The sequence below is a fragment of the Abrus precatorius genome, unplaced genomic scaffold, assembly GCF_003935025.1.
Source record: "Abrus precatorius isolate BTA unplaced genomic scaffold, Abrus_2018 Scaffold2, whole genome shotgun sequence".
NCBI classification, from domain to species: Eukaryota; Viridiplantae; Streptophyta; class Magnoliopsida; order Fabales; family Fabaceae; genus Abrus; species Abrus precatorius.
The window spans coordinates 1514079-1541233 of record NW_020874362.1 but is presented as its reverse complement, the minus strand read 5'-3'; the positions used below and the strand labels follow the sequence as shown (position 1 = coordinate 1541233).

The 27155-nt window shown below is 33.2% G+C and overlaps 2 protein-coding genes across 2 annotated transcripts; one reads left to right on the top strand and one right to left on the bottom strand.

The window, feature by feature from the left end:
* The first annotated feature begins 9692 nt into the window (after positions 1–9692).
* On the top strand, positions 9693–17743 carry LOC113857999 (aspartic proteinase CDR1-like). The gene is made up of 13 exons (XM_027490385.1): positions 9693–10073; positions 10195–10315; positions 11487–11914; positions 12023–12179; positions 13255–13337; positions 13420–13516; positions 13635–13707; positions 13862–14068; positions 14248–14372; positions 15235–15336; positions 15404–15501; positions 17004–17171; positions 17305–17743. The coding sequence occupies exons 1-13, from the start codon at positions 9823–9825 to the stop codon at positions 17330–17332; spliced, it is 1938 nt and encodes a 645-aa protein (XP_027346186.1). The 5' UTR covers positions 9693–9822; the 3' UTR covers positions 17333–17743.
* Positions 17744–23379: 5636 nt separating this feature from the next.
* Positions 23380–25164, bottom strand: LOC113859014 (54S ribosomal protein L51, mitochondrial-like). Its single transcript, XM_027491830.1, has 3 exons — positions 24954–25164; positions 24315–24421; positions 23380–23984 (listed from the first exon to the last, which is right to left on the bottom strand). Exons 1-3 carry the CDS (start codon positions 25031–25033, stop codon positions 23812–23814), a joined length of 360 nt encoding a protein of 119 aa, XP_027347631.1. The 5' UTR covers positions 25034–25164; the 3' UTR covers positions 23380–23811.
* Between the last annotated feature and the right edge of the window lie 1991 nt (positions 25165–27155).

Below are 27155 nucleotides of genomic sequence, written 5' to 3'. Positions count from 1 at the left end.
TAGCTAAGTGGGCGAGATAGAAATGAGAGTCGTGAAAGAATTAGGTTCAAGTCCCATAGCCCAATGTGTCGAAATAGAATGATTGGGTCGACCAGACGAGATCATTTTACTTTATTTTTTGGTATATCGCTCTGCGAACAAGGAGCAAAAGAGCATGAAAAAGTTCCTATAGTTTTCTTCCCCATTCTGATTTTGGTTTTCGTATCATGGATCTTGGTTCGCCTGTTTTTGCTTAAAAAAGAGGATCTCTGTAACGTCCCAAATTTTGGTAATATTAATTATTGTTATTTATATATATATATATATGTGTGTGTGTGTGTGTAATGAGTATGAATGTATGTATATTGTGAGTGTGTGTATATATATGTGTGTATGCATGACTAGATAGGGCTGAAACAGGCTAAGTGCCTAAGTGCAGGCGTGGTACTGGGTTGTTCTCACTGTAGCGAGAGGGCCCTAGGAGGAAGGACTAAAACTGTCTCTTTCTCGCTGTAGCGAGAAGCGTATCACTGTAGTAAGAGAGCAACAGTTTGAGGTGCATTTTTTAGTACAGTCTCGTTGTAGTGAGATTCTGCAGAAACCAGAATGCAGTTTTTTCTGATTTTTTCGCTGTAGTGAGAAGGCGTGTCGCTGCTAGGAAAGTATTTAAAGGGGGTTAGGGTTCGAGAAGAGTTATTTCTCCCTCTCCCTCTCCCTTCGAAATTTCTTTGATCCTCTCATTCCCAAAGCCTTATTCCACCAATTAATTGTCTCTAAAGCCTTTCGGGAGCGAGATTGAAGCTCGGATTTGTATGAGGAACGCTTAGAGGTGAGTTTTAAACGATTAGGATTTTTGTTTTCCTTCCCTTTCTCTGTTCTTGGTGATTTTCGGGGTTCTCATGGAATTCTTCCATGTGTTTAGGCCGAAAGTCGTGTGAGGAGCATTTCCGTAATTGAGTTAAGACGTGGGTCTTCAATTCAAGGTAAGGAGGACTCTACCCTACTTTTTTATGTGTAATTTGCTGATATTTTGTATGATATTATGATGTGGCTGAGTAGAGGGTAGGAAATTGCTGAAATATGTTATGTGGGCACTTGTGCCATTTATACATGTATGTATATCTGAATAAACATTGTGAAAATGTGGGCCCGAGAGTCGTGTAATATGAATGGAAATAGGCTAAAGGTCGTGTGGCATGAATGAATTGTGGGCTATGTGTTGTGTGTGCTGTGAAAATGAAATGTGGGCCTAGTGCCGTATAGTTGAACAAATATGGGCTTAGTGCCGTGTACTGTTAAATGTGGGCTATGTGCCGCATATTGAAATGTGTATGACTGGGGCGCAGTAGCACTGCTGTAATGTGCTATAAATGGTTCAATGATATACTGGAAATGTGGGAGATGAGAACGGTAGAAATACCTTAGGGAAGAGGGAGTGGTGGTGACATCGACTGTGAAATAGGTGTACCATGGGCGACACACTCTCTTCCTGACTAGACTTCTGACCGCTATCTTTGTTGAACGACCCATGACTGCCCACGTGGTATTCGTGAAGTGGGGGAATTGACGACTATTCATAGTGTAAATCTGTGATCACAGTACTATAGTGAGTGTGGCTGGTATGCGTATGTATGAATTTGTGTTTTGTACTTATGGATGTAAAATGCTGCTTGTGATTATGTTTGTTTAATTTATTGGAATGTTCTAGAGGTGAGACTCTACATTTATTGTGTGTTTTGGGTAGTGTAAAGTACTCACCCTTACATTCATTTTTCAGGTAACCAAGACGATCAGCACCAGACTTAGTAAAGAGACGAATGAATTGCTATAGGACTTAGAATTTATTTTGAAAACATTGTAATTGAACTAGTCTTGTAGCAGTTATTTGATATTAAGTTGTAACCCTTCATTTATTTCGAAATCTTTTATAAAAATTTGGTTATTTGATTTGTGAAATCATTATTTAATTGAAATTAAATTTAAGGTATTACAATCTCTCTCCAAACCTAACGTGATAGTTTTCCATCATAGGTTAAATACTTCTATAGATAAGGCGAAGCGTCCTTGGCTAATTCGTTCAGAACTTAGTTGACTACTTCTATAGATAAGGCAAAGCGTCTTTGGCTTAGCATTATAACACATAGGGCTTTGGTGCTACTACAACACTTCGCTAACTCAAAGTGCCTCGTTATGAGAATCTAGCTTTGCTAACGCTCGGCTAAGTCTTGAACCTTCGCGCCTTCGCTTTCTCAATAGCAAAAGCGCTTCTCTTTGCCCCTTAAGCAGAAGAACAAGAATGAGATTTTTTGTTTAATTGCTCCCGCTTCCTCGCATCTACGCTCGTCAAGCCAACTTTCCTTTTTTGGAGGTCAAATTGCAGTTGAAGCTATCATTTCAAAATGACAACTCCGAATATATACATAATATATTATTACATAGTCACGGTTATCCTGGACTACGTTCCAGAAAAAGTGGCCTACTTAAAATGAAAGAAAGGGCGAACACTCTTGTGTTTCAACCCCACTATCACTATACTATTTATAGTTGTGGGGCATTGTATACTTACAGTCTCTGCGATAAGCAAGTGAATAGGGCCAGTGCGTGGCAAACGGAACAGTTCATCAAGCCATTTCTCGTTTCAACCTCCTAAATAGGAAGAGGGGTACGTTATAAATAGGGGGTATTTGCTTCGCACCTGATTATGATAGCTCTCTCGATACCTTTTTGAAACTTTGTAACTAGTGGCCGCTTTCGCTAGAGCGTTTTCTCAGTGCGCAAAGCCCCAATGAGGAAGGTGTTAGTGGTTTATCATTGGGTTAATAATGCTAATCCCTCTTTTTGTGCTACTCCTACTCCTAGGGTAGGAAGAAGATAAGAAAACGCGAAGCATTCTATTGGTTTCCTAACTTATTGCTTCTAAAGGTCGCCCTCTCTCGACTGGATGTTGGTCTAGCCTACTACGAGGATCCCATATCTAGCAACTCAATCTAAAAAAAGGGAAAAAAGGCCTTGTCTAGGTTGGAGCTATGAAGCTTGCCTTCATATTATGAAAAGGCCTTCACTTTAGAGCTTACTTAATGCTTGTGCTAAGGTTTTAGCTCGACCCGCTAACAAGCTCCTACTTTCCTCTATTAGAGAAGGTAGGGAAAAGCCTTGGTAAAGTAAAGCGTTAACGCACAAACTTTCTTTTAAGTTAAGGCACACATCCTCTTGCTGGGAGAGGGGCGAGTGGCAGCCACACACCCTAATGAATAAATAGGAGAAGGGTGAAGCTTGCTTACTTGTTAGAGTAAGGGGAAAGGGCATTTTTAGCTAGTGAGCTAACACGCACTTCCGTTTTCCCTTTACTAGTAGGAGGTCCCATGGTTCTTATGCTGCCGTGTTTTTTGGTCTTTTTCTTTTAATGCTTTGACCTAAAGCGATAGCTTCTAGCTAATTCTGTAGGACCAACACCATTCGAAGGTGGGTAGCCTGCCCCGTCTAAAACAGTTATATTTGACTGAGCTTACATTGTCTCCCCTCAGCTCACCCTAGCCCCAGGCTTTTTGCTCTTCTAACGTAAGCTCCAAGGCTTCACACCAAGTCTTCACTGACAGAATATGCATGCTTAAGTAGGGTTAGGAGGAACCGTTGTTGCCTAGTTAGAACTCCCCCATATTGTTATCAATGTCTTCATACCGCACGACCTCTTAACATTACACCACTGAATCCCCAATCCTTTGCTTGTTGTGTAGTGACAGTCCCAATATCCACTAATCGTTGTTTCTAGATACGATTGTCGGTTGACATCTCTTCTAATTCATCAATACGAGAAGCAAATTATTGTGTGAAGGAATCAATATCTTGACATAAGCCAAGACCCTCGCTTCCAAGTATTCATCATAACTCTCTTGACGTAGAAAGAAGACAAGTACTTGTTTGGTTGAAGAGTTTGTTTTCTTTGGGCATGATTATGCCTTATATCGAGCTTCTCTGATGTTGATAGGTCCCCAGATGGGGTGTGAAAACATCATTTCTTTGTTCACTTCATAAAAGTGTGATCAAGATCAATCCCTTGAGTCGTACAAGCTCATTAGTTGATTAGCTCTCTAGGGCAGCAAAAAAGCTTCCTTCTTTCTCCCTAAGCGTAAGTGCTATTGCTATCCGTTAACATCACCCACCATTACTCGCACACCTTATCTTCTATCTTCATTCTCAATAGGAGTTCTCTGTTGGGAAGTAAGTTCCATCTCTCAATATAAATGTAGCAAGATTCTATCCCGTAATAGCTTCTTCATGGCATTACTAGTCCTGTTGCTGATTGGGTCACATCTAAATTAACTGTCAGCTGATTGTTGCTAGTTGGTGCTAACCTGTTAGCTCACTCTTACTTGCTAGTGAGTCAAATTCTTTCAAGATCCTGGCTTCAAACTACTTCTTTTCATTCTTAGTTCAATCCATATCTACAACATATGCTTGATCTTCCAGAAATTCCATATCAAAGAGATTGACTGCACCCAAAGGGCTTCTTCTTTCCTTTCTTTCCCAAGGCCATGAAAAAAGCTGCATCCGCTTCGGTCGCATTAGAATAGATTGAAGAGTAGGTCCCATTGGCTCTCGCCTAGGAATAATACCTCCCTTCCCTTTCCCTCGCCCGTGCCCCATTTCATCTTTTCTTTTAAAACTCGCTACCTATCTCTAGGAAGTCAAATTCTTTTTTAATTAGTTCGCCGGAGTAACTTCTCTCAAGGAAGTTTGTTCCTAGATTTCCTGATTCAGAAAGATGAGCAATGCACATGGCCTTCTTTATAGATTTGTTTGTCCCATGCATCACTACTAGTCTTCATTCTTGATTCTTAAGCTTGCTCTCGCTCGGGAGTAGTACCGCCTCCGACCCTCGTCCCATACTATTGAGTTTCTTCGGTCCGAAGAGCCCTAGTAGTCAAATTCTTCTCTATTCTATAGGGCATTATTATAGCTTATATCGAGGGTTTCAGTTGGTGATAGTGGAAATAGGTTTCCACCTTTCTCCATCTCAAAACACCTATGTCAAACAATGGGGAAAACATTTACTGTTTCATCAAAGAAGTGATCTAAAGGCATCCACAAGCATCTGGACTTGGAAGGGAGCTCGGTCAGCAAGGAAGCAAATTCTTTTTATGTCGGTCAGTGCCTAACAAGTCTCTTCCTTCATCCTGGGAAAAAGGGAAGCCCTGTATAGTATAGATAAAAATGTGACTTTATCTGCAATCTTCGATCTTTCTCTCAAGAAGGGGCTAGGCATCTCTAATCAGTGTTTTGAGCAAACTCCCTGCAACATATTTACTTTGTGCTTCATGTAGGGTTTGGGAGGAGTGGTTCCAAGGGATCCTATGCTAAAATTTCTTTCAATTCGATTGGCTTTGCCACCTAGGCATAGGTGTAAATTAAGAAAAATCAAAGAAAGGGTTGCTCATCTTGCTTAGTGCTATGTATGGGTTAAAAGAGAAAGAATGAAGTGAGATTAGTTGCAAGAGCAGCAAGGCTTCAATATAGGTAATCAAAGGACTAAAAGATGAGTGATCCATTTGAATAAACCGCAGAGGTAGAGCTAATCAAGATGAAGAGTAAGGGTTTGCCTCTTGGTTGAAGATGCGAATGATAAGAAAAGACTTTGTGCCATGGATGCAGCCAATTTGAATGCCAATTGTATGAAAATTGTTTCAGTAATGAATAGGGACAATGCGGTAAAAGATCAACATCTAAACCCGAACTCACTTCCAGGGCTGGGGATGAGAGTATTTACGAAAAGACTCATACCTTAACTGCTGTCCCTAAAGGATATGTTTGCCACTTAAAGCTTCACCGTCTCGCTTAATGAATGGGAGAAACATAAAGAGATTTACCTAAGAGCTATCCCACTACCAAGGAAGAATACCCAAAGCCTAAATTGATTTGGTTTATCACCAGATCATTGTGGCAAGATGCACACAAGCAAGGGGTTAAGTTGCTTATTCCCTTCAAAAGAGCTAACACTAGTTACGCTTTCATACAAGCAAGAACAGAGTTAGGCTTTCCCCAATCCAACAGCACTGGTATCACATCTTCTATCGCGAATAAAGGAATTCTTAAACTGGCCATGCCAGAGAAAAAGCAGGTAAGCCTTATTCAATCAACTACAACCCAGCAATAAGAAGAAGGACAGGCCTACACCTAAGAAGAAATCCAAAACATCAAGGGAGCTCACAACCTATTCTTTTTATTTATTACACAATGAGTTGTGGACATAGTCAACCTCCTACTAAGATAAGAGAGGGAGACTCATCTCCAGGAAAGAGGAAGTGACCTACCCTTAATAGCTAGGAGCACTTTTAGGCAATCCTGCTTATTCACGTGAGCAAATTAGATCCCGTGGGGACAAGAACAAATGGCACGAATGAGCAAGCAGCCTTCTTTATTGAGCGGGAAGTACAGGAAAGGCCCTGCTAGGTCTAGACTAACAAAGCCCAACCTTTTCATTAGCTGTTGGAGAAAGAAAGCGTAAGGTGTGGTCTCTCAATAGACTCAATTAGGTAATCCTAGGGCCCTTTTAGCCGAGCTCTTTTATTAATATGAGGTACCTTTATCTCAACTTTTAGTACAGTGCTATTATCCATAGCTTACCTAACAATAACCCGAACCACCCCTATTTTTTAGTTATTAACAGCAAAGCCCTGGAGCTCGTTTCAGTGAGGTCAAAAGTACACCACACTGTCCCCCCACTTTAGCAAGGTGGGAAGGTAAAGGTACTAAACTCGAAGAAGGCAAAGCAAATTTGAACAACTAGGATCGATAGCACCGGATTGCTAATAAGGAGCGGGCAGTAAGAGGAGTCAGAGTTTTAGGAGTTGAGAAAGAAGGTGTTATGGCATCTTTACTCTTCGGTCAAGAACTCGCTCCTCATGTTGTATTGGTTCAATGGGGCAGGGATACGCAAGTCCCAGACCAAGGAGCCTTTAGCCGCTTCGTTCGGGCCTCTCACCTGAAGCTAAGAGCCCTAGCTAAATGAGTGCAACAGTTTAGACTCAACCATAATATGTAATTTTGGGATGCTGCAGGAGTGCACGGTGCTCGGGTAGACGAACCAGCGGGACGTTGCCATTGGCCCTTCCTGTATAGGATTGCCTTTTCAGACAGGAAATTGTACAGGCCCAGAAGCTCATAGTCGTACACCAACCAAAGACTAAACTAAGACAGCTATTGAGGAAAAAGGAGGGACATCAAATGGGTTCGAGTTTTCAAAGAAAGAACTTGTAGAGGTTCAATTCCTCTTGGATGTTGTTAAGCCAAGAGTGCCAAGCACATGCGCGAAATGAGAGCTAGAGGAATGGGAAGAGAAGAGAATGCCCGGGTTCTCCATATATAAGCCTCGGAATAATGGCAGTTAGTTGCTCTCAATAATGAAGTCTCGAAACAGAATGTAATATGGGTTGAATGTGTTTCTAAGGATGCTATTTCCTTAATAGCTAATGTTCAAAGTAGTGCCCATTCGTTATTCTTAATCATTAATAAAATTAGATACCTCCTTATGAGAATTAAGTTTGTTAGGCTGAGCCATGTTTTGAGAGAGGCCAACCAATATGCCAATTGGCTGGCTAAGCATGAGTTTGAGGATGATATATATGTCTTCTTATTTTACTAGAGCTTCCCCTTCCCTCGATCCCCTGCTAATGCTTTAGGAGTTTCTTGACCTAGAGTGTTTGCCTAAATTTATGTATTATTTTGGACTTTTAGCCCTGTTTAATAAAAAAAATAAAATCAGAGTGATTATTTATTTTTTTAAAATATTAAAAATATATGAAAGTTTTTCACTGTTACAACTACCTATTTTATTATTCATAAGTCACGAATCACAACAATTTATTAAATTAATACTATATCCAATCCTAGCTACGAGTTTGTGTTTAGTGCTCAACTTTTTTATTTTGTATAACTTATTCGTCGCCCAACAAATGATGATGTCGAAATAAATGTTGGCTTTGAAATCGAAAAAGTTACGAGTTTTTGGCTTGTTTGTTCGAGGATTCAACTACCACTAGTGGAATTTTAATACTTATTGACTGTATTTCCACTTTTTGAACGCCTAATGATGGTTACTTCAATCTTAAACAAACAGGTTATTTCCAACGAATCTCTACCTTATTAGATTAATTTATTTTTCCTGAAAGAAATTTTATAAAGATTAAAATAAATCATTATAATTAAAATTATTTCATTATATGAAAAATATTAATTAATAATTACTAATTAACAAATATATTGACACTTTTATTATTTTATTTTTCATAAAATTTTAAAATTTTCTTCAACGTTAGGATTTTTCCTTTAAATCTCAGGTTTTAATTACTTTGAAATTTTTATATGAAAATTTAAATCTTTAAAATCTTAATCACTATGTTTTCAAAATTAATTATTTTTAAGTTTTCTAAATTTAGTTATTTATTTTTATTTATTTAAATCAATTATATATACTTATCTTGTGATTATATTTTTCATTTTCATTTTAAGTTTTACTATAGTTAAAGTATATTTTTATAAATTTTTCGAATGATAATATGTTTTCTCGGCTACAAAAAATTAATTTTATATAAAAAAATTTAGTAAGTGAAAATTTATTTGTATTTGGGTATTCTTTTAATTAAAATTTAATTTTTTTGTCCTTGATTAATTTAAAGTTAAATAAACTAATTTTAAAATTTTGAATATAATCAAGTTATCTATATATATATATATATATATATATATATATAAATTAATCTAAATTATATATTTAGAGTGAAGATCAAGTTAATAAAGGAATAATTTTTATTAATATTAATCCACTTAATAATTTTTAAAATATTAAATTTTATTAATAAAATCATATATTAAATAAAAATTTATATAAATAAAAAATTAATTAGTCCATTATTAAAAAATTATTTAAACGTATAATATACTTATATAAAATATAATTAAATATTGAATTTAAAATTATATTTATTTTTAGTCTAAATTATAGAATCTTTCGCTAAAGTTAAATATTTAACATAATTATATTCAAATAAATTCAAACTCAATATAAAAAATAAAGTTAGAATAATTTAACGTGCTTAACAATATTTAAAATTATATGTTTACAAATAGTTTAATTTATTAAAACTTAACATGCACTGTTAATATATTAAAAACACATTATTTATTTAAATTGATAAAATTTAATATTCATCAGAATTTATTAAGTAAAATAAATTTAATAAAAATTAACTTAATCTCCATTTATATATTTGTATTAAAAAATATTTTTTTTATTAGCAAACAAGCAATACAGTTTTGTTTCATTCCATTTTCTTATAATAAATTGAAATTGATGAGCTCAGTTTTTATATATTTTAATTATATTTAATGATTTAAAAATATTTTATTCAAAGTGTTTTAATTTAAAACTAAACAAATGCTTACTAATTAATAAAAACAACTTTTAAATCTTAAAAAAAATGTTAAAATCCAAACTAATTTATTTATTTAATTAAGAATAATTTAAATCCTTACACTTAATTTATGCGTAATTTTATTTTCTTTTAATTAAATTAAAATAATCATAATCATTAAAACAAGATAATAATAAAAAAATCAACCAAAAAAAGTAAACAACTAAAATTAAAATATTTAAAAAGGCAACGCAAATTGATTATTCTGTCTCATTATCTTTCCTTCGCACAGACGCTGTCTTGACTTCCCTCCTTTCTCTAATTCACAGAGAAAGAGACTCTCCACCGTCCTTCCTTTTCTTTCTCTCGTTCTGTCCGTTAACGAAGAAGCATAACACGGATCCTGACTCGTTAGACAAGCCCGAGTCAGCAACTCATGGCGCGGGTACCCACTCACGTTATCGGCACCCTCTCCCTAATCCTACACCTCATCGCCGTCGCCGGCGACACCGTGCTCCTCCATAACCCCCACCATGCCTCTCGCCCTGCCATGGTTCTTCCCTTATACCTCTCAGCACCCAATTCCTCCACGTCAGCACTCGATCCCCGTCGCCAACTCCACGGATCGGAGTCCAAACGCCACCCTAACGCTCGTATGAGTCTTCACGACGATCTCCTCCTGAACGGGTAAACATCTTCCGTCGTCGCTGCTCGCACTTTTCTTCTTCGTGTATTTTTCAAATCGAATTCGGTGATTCGAGATTCATGTGTTTTTTGTGTATATTTCTCGGCGAATTGAATGGTTTAGGTACTACACGACGCGGCTTTGGATCGGTACACCTCCGCAGATGTTTGCTCTTATTGTTGATACGGGGAGTACCGTTACGTATGTTCCGTGCTCCACGTGCGAACAGTGTGGCAGGCACCAGGTAATGCTTGACTCCGTTTCTTCTTCCTTTTTTTTTTTTCTATTTTTCTTAGTACATAATAATATTTACGTATATTTGGATGATGTGTGCTTACGTTGATTATCTGTTGCTTTTCACTGATGGATCTTACCTTGACAAGTTATTTGGATGCCTATTTGTTGCAAATGGAAAAACGAAAATTAAATTGTATAGAAGAGCTGTTATTGTGTTGTAGATAGGATGATGACTCGTGATTGTGAAAATGCTTTCCTTGGGCATAATAGGATAAGGCAGTTTGGTTTGTGGTCTAGGCTTTTGCAAGTATTGATGAAGGCAGCGGGGTGGTTTGTGAGAGTGTAAACTGAAAGGTGTCAATTGGACGAGTGAAGATTGATAGGATATTTGGATACAATAAAAGATTAGATACTAATAGTAATGTACTTCGTTTCATTCTTACATTTTTTTCTCATCGCAAGCACACCCTCAATGGGGGGTTAAGCTGGCAACTTATTTGGCTTTCTGCTTCCCCTTGCCTTGATATTCATTACCCAAGTTATTTAGTAGGTTAACATCCGGCCTTTGAAACAAACTCATTAGCTAAACATGACGTCCTTGTGTGAATTTATAATTGTGTCCTTACTTTATGATATATATTTTTATTAATTTTAGAAATAATTCAATAATTTTTATTTGATTCTCATGCCTGTTTGAGACCTTGAAGTTGTAGATGCATTAACCTATTTGAAGGCCATCATGTAATTTAAACCTTCAGAAAAGATTTCAGAGTAAAATAGATTGTTCGATTTTCATAAAAAAGTGAGGACTACAAAAAAGCCTATATAAGCTATGCTGCTAATGCACGTGCATTACATAGATTGCTCTAACCTGTTTGATTTCCATCTCTATTAATGCGGTGGACAAATTATGCTTCTGTGTTTCTGGATACCATTTATTTTATGTAGAAAGATATCTAAAATATGAATTTGTTTCAAACTCATTGTATCTATGCATGTGTATGTTATTACATATCCAATTTATTGCAAATGGATGGGATTGTGATTTTAACTGGAATCAGAGAGATGTAAATGGATAATTTTGTTTAGAAATTTTTGTACCTATGCATGTGGAAGTTGTTACCCATTCACTTTATCTGAAGTATATTGGATTTGTGTGTCCAATTTTGTTTAAACAGGACCCAAAGTTTCAGCCAGAATCTTCAAGCACCTATCAACCTGTCAAATGCACATTGGATTGCAACTGTGACAATGACAGGATGCAGTGTGTGTATGAGAGACAGTATGCTGAAATGAGTACTAGCAGTGGCGTCCTTGGTGAGGATGTCATATCCTTTGGAAATCAGAGTGAGCTTGCCCCACAGCGTGCTGTTTTTGGCTGTGAAAATGTTGAGACTGGTGATCTTTATAGTCAGCATGCTGATGGCATAATGGGTTTGGGCCGTGGAGATCTTAGTATCATGGATCAACTTGTTGACAAAAATGTAATTAGTGATTCATTTTCACTATGCTATGGTGGAATGGATGTTGGTGGGGGTGCAATGGTTCTTGGTGGCATATCTCCTCCATCAGACATGATCTTTGCATATTCAGATCCCGTGCGCAGGTGTGTATATCAAAATTCTTATCTTGTGGAAATGAGATGTAATGCATTTTATTAACAAATGCATTTTATTAATCTCACACATTTACTCTAGTTTCGGGGTGGCGACAGTCCATATTACAATATCGATTTGAAGGAGATACATGTTGCGGGGAAGCGACTGCCTCTAAACCCAAATGTTTTTGATGGGAAACATGGTACTGTCTTGGATAGTGGTACAACCTATGCTTACCTACCAGAAGCAGTATTTCTTGCTTTTAAAGATGCTGTAAGTTCTTTCATTAATATCTTCATATGAAGATTTTGCAGTTGCATTTATTTAGTTTCACCTTCATTTTTAAAGCACCTTCTATCATTTTCTAGTTTACGAGTCTCACGTTATCAGGAGTTAGAATAAATTGTTCAATGGGCCAGAATATAATTACATTAGAGACTTGAAGGAAAACCAAAAATTTTTGGCTGTTAAACTGGCCTAACTCAACCCCAAAAACTAGCACAAGGAGAGAGGATTGTCCAAGTCTTATAAGGAGTATTGTGATCATGTTTCTAGCCGATCTGAGACATCTTAATAGAGACCAAGCTATATGCACATATTCTAATAATCATAATGAAAAGTGAAAGGAAAATTTTCAATTTTAAATATTTTGAGGAGGCCTTGACATCTCTACTTTACAAAGAGGAGCTATCTCTGCACGCTGTTGTTTGTGAATCACAATGCAATATTTCTTCTGAACATTGTCTGGCCTTGCTAGGTGATAGGAGGAGTTGAAGGATTTGACCACCTTGACTAATTTTTTTTGACATTTTTTATGAATTTCTTGGAGATTTATCTGATTGACTTTGGCAAGTTATTTATATTCTGAGAAGTTATTTTTACCATTTCCAGTACAGTTAAAATCATTGTGTGTAAGACTGTATGGATATCTGATTAAGCTTTGGATGATTTCTCTAATAACTGGTGCAGATTTTGGTGCCATGTCTTAAATGTCAACTTTGTAGTGGTTTTTTTGGTGGATTCTAGTTAATGGAATGCTATAATTGATACTGCTAACTTTTTCTGAATGAATTTTAAAGGTTTCTGAATCATTATGATTTTCTTTATTTAAATTGGAATAGTAGCTATGCCTTACTTTGAAGAATCTCTAATTTGTTGATTGAGTTTCATCTATGGTTTCTATTAATGTGGTCCTAAGAAAATTGGGATATGAAGTATTTAATTTTTCTTTTATCAGTGGGCATAATTTGAAGTGTTTTCTTTTTTCAATATGAAGTGCTAGCAAGTAGCAACAGAATTGTATTATATAGACTTGATGACTCTGATTATGTACTTATTCTGTTTGCAGATATTGAAGGAACTTCAATCTTTCAAGCAAATCAGTGGTCCAGATCCAAATTATAATGATATCTGCTTTTCTGGTGCTGGAAGGTATGTCTGTTACCTTAATTTAAGGTTCACATCATTCTTCCATTGCAGTTTAATTAACAGTTTGGGTTTTCTTCTTATTCAGTGATGTCTCACAACTCTCTAAAAGCTTTCCAGTGGTTGACATGGTATTTGGAAATGGTCACAAGTACTCACTGTCACCTGAAAATTACATGTTCCGGGTTAGTTATATATATGAGATCATTAGTGTCTTTATCTGTGTTTACAGGCTGGTGCAAATTGTTATCAAATCTTACTGATTTCATAATCCCTACTTTTCATGGTGTCATTTTTATGAAGCATTCAAAAGTGCGAGGTGCTTATTGTTTGGGGATTTTCCAAAATGGAAAGGATCCAACTACTCTCTTAGGAGGTAACTTATTTACTTTTGGGAACTTTATCCATTTTATGCTTTATACTTGATGCGTAATCATGTTCCTCTCTAATTTTGTATTACATGGCTAGCTTTTCTGGTGTAGGTTTCTGCTATTCTTTATGATAATTTTCTTTCATTTTTGTTTGCATAGGTATCATTGTCCGAAACACTCTTGTAATGTATGATCGGGAGCAAACAAAAATTGGTTTCTGGAAAACAAACTGTGCTGAGTTATGGGAAAGATTACAGATATCTGCTGCCCCACCTTCATTGGCTCCAAATTCAGGAGTAAGAAATTCAACTGAAGGATTAGAGCCTTCAGTTGCTCCATCAATGTCTCAACATAATGTAACTCAAGGTATTATAAGTTACTGGTCTTCAATAAAAGTATATACAGAGACATCATCTGTTAACATGGACCAGACCAGATATTGTATATTTCACATAGTTCATCATGCCTTTTGTATGTCTCAAATTAATGCTGATGTATATATGCTCACTGATGACTGATGTGCTTTGATAAACTTAAATGCACAGGTGAACCCCAAATTGCACAAATAACGGTTGTAATTTCATTTAACATCACCTACATGGATATGAAGCGCCACATTACAGAGTTGACTGGACTCATGGCTCATGGTTTAGATGTTAATACTTCCCAGGTTAGAAAATGATTACAACATTGCATGTTACATAATTACATATTTAAGTTCAATAACAATTTTAATGCAATTAAAAAATGTTGGATTAAAATTTACATGTACATGGCTAGTTCAGGTGGTTAGGATAGATTGGGGATTTTGGTAGGGGTCTTATGTTATGTCTCTTAGCTATGGTGATAACTTTCCAACTATGAAGGCTAGTACTTAGTACGACACGGATAAGATACAGATACAGGGATATGGAGAAAAATTTGAAATTCAAGATACGATACTGCTTAGATACGTTAACATGAATTTAAAGAAATAACATACTTTATACATATACAAAATATTTATAAAGAGATATTGATAATTCATTTATATTAATGTATTATATTTGGATATCAATGATCGCATCTTACCCAAAAAAAAATATGAGATCATATTTTTCCTTTGTCAAGTAACTAAGTCAAAATATTTTTCCTACTATAAACACATAAAAAAATTACATACTTTTCCACCCTATTCAAATTAGAATTTCACAAAAGAATTGGTAGTTCTATCCAAAAGAAATATAGAACTATCACGAAAAGAAGGTTCTGGCTTTATACTATTTAATTCTATCTAAACTGTATCGAATGATTAGGAGTCCAGTCATATCTAAGCCGTATTAGGTTAGAAATTAATTTTTAAAAATAAATTAAACAATAGATGCTTTTGAGATAAGTATCTAGATGTATCGGACACATATCGGTATCGGATACGTGTTTGACACGGATATGTTTGCTGTTTTGAAGTATCTGGGCTTCATAGCTTTCCAAAGTACCTAAACTATTCATTTTCAGCAAAATTTTCACTGCTAATGTGTTTTTACTGTATGCAGGTTCACTTACTAAATTTTACATCTCTTGGAAATGATTCTCTCTCTAAATGGGCTATAACCCCAAAAGCATATGCTGATTACATTTCTAACACTACTGCAATGGTAAGTCAGCATTTGTTCTTTTGCATTTGTATGAAGACTGCCCATTTGATGGTGATTTTCTGTACAGAGTATAATCTCCCGGATTGCTGAACATCGCATGCAACTTCCTGGCACCTTCGGAAGTTATAAATTGATTGATTGGAATGTTGAGCCTCCATTGGAAAGGTAAATTATTTTCTGAAAATGAAAAAACTTTAAATTTGGAATATTATCTGACTTATACCATGTTGTATTTGTTGTGGTTGGCTTATATTGATTCTATATAATTCATGCTTTATATTGTGCATATCTGATCTTGAGCAAATGAAAATGCTTTGATCTCGTGCATGTGTTTGATAAAACTAGCAGAGAAATTTGCTAAAAAGTTAAAAATCTAGTTAAAAGCTAAAAGGTTAAATGAAAAGGATAGGATAAGCAAATAGGTGAGAGTGAAAGGAAAATTTTCTCTATCTTATTTGTTTCTAACCCAACTGCCCCATATAATGATTTTTAAACTAATGAATTGGGATAAGATAAGCAAATAGGATCAGCTTATGCTATTCTATCATTCTTATCTTCATCTCCAAATGGACTCTAATAAGTTAGCTAATTGAATTAGGATAAAGATAAAATTAGTTGACATGTATAAAGTGATTAGCATGTTTGGATTTATGTTTGAATGGATATGAATCCACATATATTTTAACGCTACTAGTTATACTAGTATTTTTTTGCGTTAAATTCATGTTTACTAGTTTATTGTGTAACCAAACACACTAGATATTTAATTACTTAACCATAACATGCAATTTAGTCACTATATTTTTAAAAAATTGTCTCTTCATATTTAAATCTATTTGAAATAATTTATCATCTTAAAAAATACTATAATATTTTTTTTTAATTTATTCTCTTTTATAAATATTTTTATTAAATAAAATGAGATAATATAAATAAATTTATGTTATAATTTTGATGATTTTTTATTAAAAATAAATTATATTTGATGAGTAAGAGCGAGAATGCTAGAGGTTTCTGAATATAATAAGGATAAAGAAGGAAAATCTAATAAGACAGTAAAGAGAAAAAAAACAAGAGCTTATAAGCTCAAACGCTTTTAAGCTTAGTGAAATAAGCTAACAGCTTTATTTTGGTAAACAACCTTTTAAGCTTGTCATAACTTATTTGCCTTGCCAAACACACTATTATGATTAGGGCTAGGCTTTATCTAAAGGTGGTTAGCTCTTTATAATGATGTCTTCTCTTTTGGCTTTGGTGGTCATGCTATATAGCCTTTACAAAATAGATAGAGTATCCTTTTTTCACCAGGAAAGCTAATTCTTTCTCCTTGATGCTATTGAATTTGCTGCTGTTCGTCTTACCTGTGGTAGGAGTGTTTTTTGGCCACATATCATCATTGAAATAGAAAAGGTGTATTGTTGAGTAGAAATTCTTAGGGTAATGACTATTGAGAAATTCTTGAATAAGCATTCTATTCAGGTGGTATGTGCAAGCCGCAAGGGCATTGTTTAAAGATAAATTTTGTTACATGACACACAGAATCTTGCATAGTGTTAAGTTCTATAATTTTGAATCAAATTCTCACGGTAAGCAGTGTCAATCTAAAACTTCTCATAATTGAATTCACCTTATTCATAATGTTAACACGTTTATCTATAATGATGCAGGAATTGGTGGGAGCAATATTACATGGTTGTGAGTTTAGCTGTTTTGCTCACATTGCTTCTAGGATTGTCAATATTAGGAATGGTCTTAATTTGGAAAAAAAAACGGCAAAGTGTGCATTCATACAAACCAGTGGATGTGGCTGTTCCCGAGCAAGAACTTCAGCCATTGTGAGCTAACTTCATGCAACCGCTTTTGAATATCTTGGTTGATTAGTGTCGATAGCATATTCAACTACTATCAAGAGCAATTTATGCAAATCAAACTCACTCAACTGATCAAGTTTTTGTTTTTTTTTCAAAGAAATCAGGCTGTCAACGATATCCAGTGATCATTGAATCCTGATAGTGGTACATAGAGAATTCTCTAGATATTCTATCATCTGTAAACTCAATTTTGTTTGTGAATATTGTAATATACAGGTGAATCAAAGGGTGCCAGCATAAGGTTGAAATACAATTTCATATACTGTAATTGTAATTTTTTTTACCTTTCATTCCAGTTGTTGCTTTTTACCGAGTTTTGTTCTTATTTTCCTTTTACAATCTTCTAAATAGGGAATGATGTCTTAGAAATTAATCTACTTGTGTTTTCATCATAAGTTAAAGCTGGGCATATCGGTACCTATCCATCTGATAAAATATTAAACACGGATAATTGTAAGAACAGAAGATGCAATTTCGAGATAAACGGCATTTTATAATCTTCTACGATGCTGTAAATACCAGTTTGTTGACTGTCTACACTTGTGTCTTCTAATTTATATTTGAAGTTGTTTCCAAACTTTGAAAGATCATGTTAAAATTTGGGTTTCCTCCTGTTAGAGGTAGAGGTGAAATTCTCTTGCGACGACAAGCCTTGATTGTGGCGACACTTAACTTTTCTTTTCATTTTCTTTAACTGTACTCATTTTTTACTCGTCTTCTCTTCTTTTCTACTTATTTCTATCCCTTACTCATCTTCACATTAAAATGAAATACAAGTGAAAGTACAAAATAGATTATTTTTTAATCAAAAGTATTATGTAAAATCTGTAGTGTTTTTTTTTTTTTTACTTCTTTTTCTCTACTCTTATTTCATAAGTAAATGCATGCATGTGCATGTGCATGGGGGATATCGATTAATGTGTGAGAAATAAGGAGATTAATTACTCTCATGTTCTTATTTATGATATGCTTTTTGAGCGGTTAATTTACTAACTACAATTATTAGAAGATTAATATGATGTATATAATTTTGAAGAATCAATTAACAGTCTGTTCGGAAAACAAACAAAATTCCGTTCTACCACAATTGAATAATAAGATCATTTTGTAAAACGTGCCTTGGAAAGGATGTTTCTCCATTACCAACAATTATAGGGCAGTAAATAAACAACAGAGGAAATATTTTTGAACAGTAAATTTTTACAATTTCTTTTACAATCATAAGAGATAAAAAAAAGTAAAATAAAATAAAATAGGTGGTATGAAGATAGTGTTGTAGAAAGTTTTGTAGGAAATTTTTGTTTGAATAGTATCTTGTACAAAATAGTTTAATGTTTTATAATATTTTCAAATTATACAAGACATGTAAGAAGAGATAGCCATATATATTAAAATTTTTAGAGGAGAATCTAAACTTCCTAATTAGAATATATTTATATCAAAACTCTGTTTTGAACATACTTGTTTAATTTTATTTTAGACATACTTACAAATGATATACAAAAGATTATCTCTCAATGCATGTTGTTTACATATGATATAGTGTTAGTCGAGGATTTGAAAGAGGTTAATGTTAAACTTGTCTTACAAAGGAAGACTTTAGAATCTAAGAATTTTAGCTTAAATAGAAGTAAGACAGAATACATGCATTGTAAGTTTAGTAAAAATCAATGAGAATCATGCGTTAAAAATTAAGCTTGGAGAAGATATTATACCACAAGTTTTCAATTGGAATAGGTTTACATCAAGGTTCCATTTTGAACTTACTTGATTAATCTTGTTTTATATGTACTTACAAATGACAAACAAAATATTATCCTTTAATGCATGTTATTTGCAAATGATATAGTGTTAGTCGAGTATTCAAAATGAGTATTCAAAAGAGGAGGTTAATGTTAAACTTGAATTGTGGAGGAAGACTTTAGAATTTAAGGGTTTTCACTTAAGTAGAAGTAAGACAAAGTATATGCATTATAAGTTTAGCAAAAAACAAGACGAGGATCATGTGTTATGTAACATCCCTACTTTATTAATTATCAATTTTATACTTGATGTGAGTTATTAATGCATGTTGCTTGAAATTAAAAGAGTTTTAGATGGGTGAGTTGCAGGATTTTTCGCTGTGGCGAGATGTGTCTTGTTGTAGCAAAAAATCAGCATCAAAATCAGACATTCTGGTGCTCTCTCGCTGTAGCGAGGAGCTCTCGCTGTAGTTAGAATGATAGACAGCAAAGTGCAATTTTTGTCTGATTTTTTCGCTGTAGTGAGAGAATGTCTCACTGTAGCGAGAATTACTCACTGTAGCGAGAATTGGCTTGCTATAGCGAGAATGTCGCAAGTTGAGGGGTATTTAAGGGTTTCCAAGTTAAGAAACTTGAATTATAATCCAAGTCACGACTCTCATGCGTTCTCTCTAACTTTTCTCCTCATTTTCTTAGCAAATCCTTGAAAAATTCCAACTTTTCTCCGATCAAAGTCTCAAAGATCACTTTCTTTGTTCTTTGGTAAGTTTTTGAAGCTTGATTCTCTATCCCTTTGGTTATTTTCTTGATTCTTCTTCTCTAAATGAGGTCTCTTGTGATATTTAGGAAGAATATCACATTTTGAGCAAGAACCTCAAAAACCTTTCACTAAACCTCCATTTCAAGGTAAAAAGAGCTCTATTTTGTTACCAATAAATTGTTATGTCTATATTCATGAAAAAAATTGTGATGAAATGCATGATTTTGAGTGTATTTTGGATGAGAATGTGTTTTTGTTATGTTTGAAGCATGTTTTGTAGTGTTTGATGAAGTGTATAATCATTGATTTGAGTGTATATGCATGTATGTGGTGGACTGAGTCCGAGGAGACTAATTCTCGGCAATGATTGAATGATGTATGATATAATAATGAAACTAGAGTAAAATAGAGAGATAAAAGTGTGAATAATATATTAGTAAGCAGAGAATGAAAAATATAGAGATGAAATGGAAAAAAATAGATAAAGGGAAATGAAGTGAGAAAGGAATATGATAAGGACGAGTATAGATGGTTCAGAGGTACACTGGGAATGTGAAAGATGAAGAAGACTGAAAAGTCTTGGGGAAATGAGGGTAGTGGATATTCCTCTTGAATTGCGCAATACAAATGAGAATAGGAATACCACAGGTCTCACTTGTTTCCTGACTTATACTCCTGACTACATTTTTGCTAAAAGGGGTCGGGTCGGCACACGTTGTATCTGTGTAACTGCAGTTATCCAACGACTATTTATGCTAAGGAAGACCTCGATGGATCCTAGGGGCAGTGGAACTGACAGTGCAATTGAGAATGGAATTAAATATGAAAATGAGTATCGAAAGGATAAATAGAGACAAACATAATTTGGATGCATAACTGAATTGTTATATGATGCATGTTGAATGTTTTATCTGTATTATTGAATTATCTGTGTATGTATGTTTGGTAATAAATGTAGAGATTCATCCTTACGTCACCATTTCAGGGAATCCAGATGACAGCACCCATAGAGGGAATGAGAGTAGTAGATAGTTCAATAATAGATAATGTAAATGATGTATTTGGCGAGTACTGAAGACTTAGTTACTTTAAAATTCTTGTTTATGATAGTGAGGTACCTAGTGAGGTAGTTATGATGGAGCTGGAGTTAGCTTTTAACATTCCTTTTGATTTATCTGTGCATCGAATCCATCATACCCTCTATATTTATATCTTTTCTAACACTGAGAGAACCCAGCAGCAGTAACGTATCTTGTCACATGCCATGATCACGACCATTCCAGAATACCATCGCGATGGACGATCGAGCAGATTACGGATACTCAGGTCACCGCCGATCCCGGTGATCTATACCTTAACTCAAATGACGAACTAGATTCTTAAGACTTAGCGATGATAGAGGGTTAGCATGGGGAAGACTAGTGTCACTTAGTCATTGGTGGGCAGACTGCTAATTAGGACCAGTACTATTTTGAGTATTTGTAAATGTAAATGAAATGGTCATAATGTATTTTGATAACTCTTATGTATATTTGAAAGTACTGATATCTACTGTACATTATGAAAACAAATATGACCATATTATTTGATATTCTCTTAACTAGTTTTAAAGGCTAATGTCTTATTATTCAAGTTTTTCCGAATTAAATTTCTGCTTTTCAAAATTTTTTTTGATTTTATATTGTTATTATGTTAATTAAAAATAAGGATGTTACATGTTAAAAGTTAAGATTAGAGAGGATATTATACCACAAGTTTTCGATTTCAGGTTCTTATGATCTATTATACAAAATGATGGAAAAATTAATGAAGATGTTTGTTACAAAATACAAGCTAGGTGGTTAAAATGGAGAAAATCATCAGGAGTTGTAAATGTAAAGTACCTATCAAGCTGAAAGGAAATTTTTATTGTATTGCAATGCAATCAGCTATTTTATATAGTAATGAATATTGGATCTTAAAGGAACAACATGAGAAAAAATATAGGAGTGACAAAAATGAGAATGTTAAGGTGGATAAGTGGACACGTGAGAAAAGACAAGATACAAAATGATAGTATAAGAGTAAATATTAGAGTAGTTCCTATAGTAGAAAAGATGACTGAAAATTATATAAAGTAGTTTGGTTATGGGTAGAGAAGACTTTTAGGAGAGTAGATTAAATTTTTCTTGATCTGATAAAGAGAAGTTGAGAGACCTAACAAAACATTACACAAAATTATTAAAATAAAACTTTTAATTAACCAGATTTTTAAAGATTTAGTTTTATTTTATTGAGCTCAATAACATTATGCGATCTACGTAACTGATCTCACCTAATAAAATAAAGCTTACTTATTTTATATTATTTGTTCAGACATATTTATATTACAATAATACTTTTTAATGTGTATGCACATTTTATTTCATTAGTTGAAGTTTTAGCCTTTTAGTAATCGATTAAAAAATTTTACGTAATATAAATATGATTAATATTGTCCATTTGCTGTTCAGAGAGTTTACACAAAACACTAACTTAAATTAGGTTCCACTTTTGGGAGATTCTAACTTGTGTTTGGAAACACAATATCAAGTTTTCTTAGGACCGAATAATCACACTTTCATTATATTATATTTTATATATATATATATATATATATATATATATATATATATATATATATATCCAAAATTTTGGAGTCTGCTTATCTTGAACTTACATGTGTATTAACTACTAGCTGTAATGATGCTTCTAACTCGTTCCACATAGAAACTTAACCATAGGAGACCAACCGAAACTAAACTATAATCAATTTGAGTTACCAAGTCTTCAGAAAAGTGTGCTTATAGTTTGCCTATTTCTCTACATGTGTAAATTCCTCGATGAGTTCTGGTTCCAATAAGATTTTGGTTATATTAAGAAACAAATTTTGAATTGTTTCTCCGTTGTGTTCAACAAATTTAAGATACAACAATTATTTAAACTATAATCATTTTTTAAATAAAGATTTCTACATTACATCTTTTAACACCAAATTCAATTTTAAATAAATTTTATGATAAATAAGTTTAATCAAAGTCAATATAATAAAAATTTAACCACACATGCACTTATAATGTGTTTAGATATGCAACTGCACCAAGCAAACATAGGTCTATAACTCAATATGTGAGTTCAAAAAATGTTTGATAGATTTTCAATGGAGTGAAGTAGCGTTGTGCTTTCTCAAAATAATTAATATCTATTGTCTCTAAAAGACAAAAAGAGATCATCTTAATCCTTTTTATATTAAATTAAATTAATCCACATTTTCATATTTGAAAAGCATGAAAAAAAAAATTCCACCTTTCAAGGATTAACGTGATTGAAGTCATTTATTTAAATTTTTTAAGGAGAAAAATAGTATTTTAGTCATTTTCCACGACCGTAATTCAAAACAAAACTCACATTTGAGTAAAAGCAATAATTTACTACTGTTAGAGGAAACATTTATCTCAAACAAAATCCATTCTTTTAGAATCACTTTTCCGATAAAAACACATTGTCATAAATTATTTTAATTCAAGCTCCAGTTTAAATGAAAATATTTTTATGAAGTCAACATCATTTAAAACCAAATTTACATAAATTTATACAAAAAGGGGTCAGAATTACGCTAAAAAAGTTTCAACTACCAAAAGGTTTATTTATTTATTTACAAATTGATTTAATTTTTTGAGGCCAACCATGAAAATCTCGTATCCGAAGCAATTGTTTTTCAGAAACAAGCATTTCCTCCATTAAGCTGCCCATTGCACCACGCCGCTGAAACAAACACTACTTTAAACGGAACCAAAAATCACTTCTACTTAGGTTTTTCACTTATTATTGAAAAACTGGGGATTGTGCCAGATACATGAGAACTTATACCCACTAGTTCCCAAATTGATTAATGGCGTGTTTGAATTGGTATTAAATCTATTCAAATATGGATCTATTTCAACGCCACAAATTATATCTTTCACGTTGAAACATGTTTTTACATGATTATTAAGGGTTTCCAAACATATACTAACTCACCATAAGCAAAGGAACCACCATGGTACTGTGCCCTAGGGAATTTTCTTACACCAAGTTTTCCATCTTAAAACTTCACAGCAGTTGTCCAAGTACCTTGCACACTGGGGTGTTTGGTTACGTGCCTTGTCCTCAATTTGACTACCTTCCTTCCCAATGCATTCCTTAGCCTTGTTGCATGCAAAAGTATGTCTTCTGGATCCATATTCTTCACACATATCACTCGCTCATTCTTGTTCTCTGCATTTCATAGGAGAATCATCTATCACAACAAAAACCTGTTCTCATCAGGTGTGATTTGACAACATGAATTAAATGACACCATACGACAAGGCACCTTAAGATGGGATTGTACTATCCTTTCCATGATCAATGTTATCTCAACTTTCTCTCTATGCATTCCTTTCTAATTCTATATTTTCTAGTGTGTCCACTCATCCATGGTAACATTGTCATATCAGCACTTTCATTTTAACCCCCCCACCAGCCAGCATCAGTACTTGGCAACATCACATAAGACAATCACCAATTACAACCAAAAAAAGTTACAAGCAAGTACAGGAATCTTACTGTAAAAACCCTTAAGATGTGGATGCTGACCACGAATGAGTTCAGTAACCACCTCTAATTGAGGATTCTTCTCCTTAAACACTGGTAAATGTGACTCCATAAATGCCCTATCAAACAAGAGCAAATTGTTATTCGTAAATTTTAGGAGAAAATGGTGATGTTGAACATAAAGTTCAGTTATTAAGCTATCATCTAGATTTCTAGACTTAAATTTTTACCGGTTACCAAAATAAAAGAACAAAGAATAAGCCTGTAGTTAAAGGAGAAAGATGGCCAAAAAAGCACAGAACAACATCCATTTCAAAGAACACAAGTCTGATTAAAACCTTATTATTGGAAGATATGCAACTACGCAAGACTATAACCAATCTCAATTGTTAAGTCCTGGAAGGAATATCTCCAGTCATTAAATTACATATCATAACATAAGAATCATGATGGCAAAACATTTATGATCTACTCCACACCATCCTTTCAAAGCACACAAATTGGTCTTATAGCACAATAGAAATTTAGAACCTATAAACCTACATACCCAAAAAGTAAAAAATAAAACTTTACTGTCCCCAAGAACAAAACTGTGAATATGAGCATATAAAATACATTGCATTGAAGATATTATAAGAATTTTTTCGATACCTAATACCTCTGCTACTTCCGCCCCAGTCGCAACAGCTGACAATTAGCTTGTGAAGTTGCCAAACCCCTCGCAAAGCCATTCTGCTTCTTAAAATAAAAAGATAAAGGAGAAAGGGTTGCAGAGAAATTTGTTAATGAAAAACAATTTATGGCTTTGCAGTTTTGCAAACTGCCGAAATGAAACAAGGGCGGAATCACAATCTTCTGCTAACGTTAGTGATACTGTGTCAAGGAAATTAAGGCAAATTAGCAGTAATTAACATTGACAAAGGTTGGGCTTGCCCCAATCCACCACCATCCTTGCAAAAGAGGAACAAGATGGGCTGGCCCATTTTTGGGAATGTGTTAAACATGTTAACCCCATTGAAAAGTTTCGACCAAAAAAAACAGCCATTGAAAACTTGGCAAGTTGTCCTGCCTAAATAATAATAAAAATAATAAAATGGATAAAAAATTATTAAATTAAAAAATGATGTAGACATGTGATGATAATTAAAGCATCATATTAACATAATCTTTTTTACAAACATTAGCATTAAATGAGATTCTAAGTCACTTAATCATGGTCTTGTAGAGTTGAACCTTAGAATTACATTTACAAATGCAAAATACAAGAAAAAGGGAGGCAATAGATAGTATATAATCAGATTACTCTCTTAAACCAAGAGAATCAAATTAAAACTTGCATCATTCATGAAAGAAAGGCTTTAAAACAGAAATAAAAACAGTACAACAAAAACGTTTAAGAAAAACATCTTCTAGAAATAAAAAATATTTTTAAAAAAAATCAAGGGAGTCGTCACCAAAGTTTATTAAAATAAATTTTAGAAAAATTTTAAAACATAATCTTTGAAACAAAAAATGAATCTATGAGTCATTTACATGTATAAAAGGTGTTAGCACCCTATAACATTTATTTTTTAAAAGAATATTACCTTAAATTAATTGTATAAATTTATTTTAATTTTAAAAAATATTTATTTAACCCCTAAACAATAACAATTATTATTATTATTATTGTTATTTTAAAAGAAGACAAATTATTTATTAAAATGTTAATAGATACCTTAAAAAATTATTTTGACTTGATGGGTCTGGTTTCTGCTATTATGTATCTCGGGTGAAATGAAGAACTCAAAGCCAAATAATTCTATTTAAAAAATATGAAGTTGGTTGATTAAAATTAAATTTAGTAAAAGAAAATTTATTTTAAAATTAAAATTATTTTCATAAAATTATAATATTTTGGATACAAGATAATGCGATTATAAATATATCCTACGAAAAATAATATAAAAGGTGAAGGAAGATCATAACTATATTGCAAATCGTTAAAAATATTTTATTCGTAAACAAAGTTTTTGAATTTTAATTTTGATTATGATTAATGTTAAAAGAAAATTTAAGATAACATAAGTTATGAATAAATCTCTTATAATTTATTGGGCAATCAAAGGCAATGTAAATTTCACATCGATATTGCAAAAATTCGTATAATAAAATAAGAAAATGATTAGTTATTTAATTCATCAAAATTAGAAATATGACTTGAAAAAAATTTAAAATATAAAATTAATTCTATTTGATGAAAGGAATACATATATTTGAATTGATAAAAAAAAGAAAAGAATATTTAATAAAAAGATTAAAACTTCGTTTGATAAATTTATATTGTATAGAATCCAAAGTAACGTCGGTACATATATGTTCTAATAATTTAAAGTGTATAAAAATATAGAGGTTACACAATAATACTATAAAATGTTGTATTAATATGATAAAAATATTTTAAATGATATATTTAATAATAGTAAAAATAATAATAATCAATTAATTTTAGAAATTAGATTTAATTTATATATGTATTGACGATATATAAAACTTAAAGTAACGTTAGTACACATAATTTTTATCAATTTATAATACATGATGATAGAGAAGCTATACGTTAGTATTATAAATTAACGCAAACGTTACACTATTTATTTGTTTAAAAATATAATTTGTTAATCACAAAATAAAAGATCAAAACATGGATATAAAATTTAATTACATCAATCCTTCTAAAAATTAATACAATAAAGTAAAGGATAATACTAAAGACAAATAACTCACACATACATAAATATGCCAAATATAAACAATAACACAATAATTATTATGTGAATTTTTATTTTCATATTATTTATTTTGACATAAATC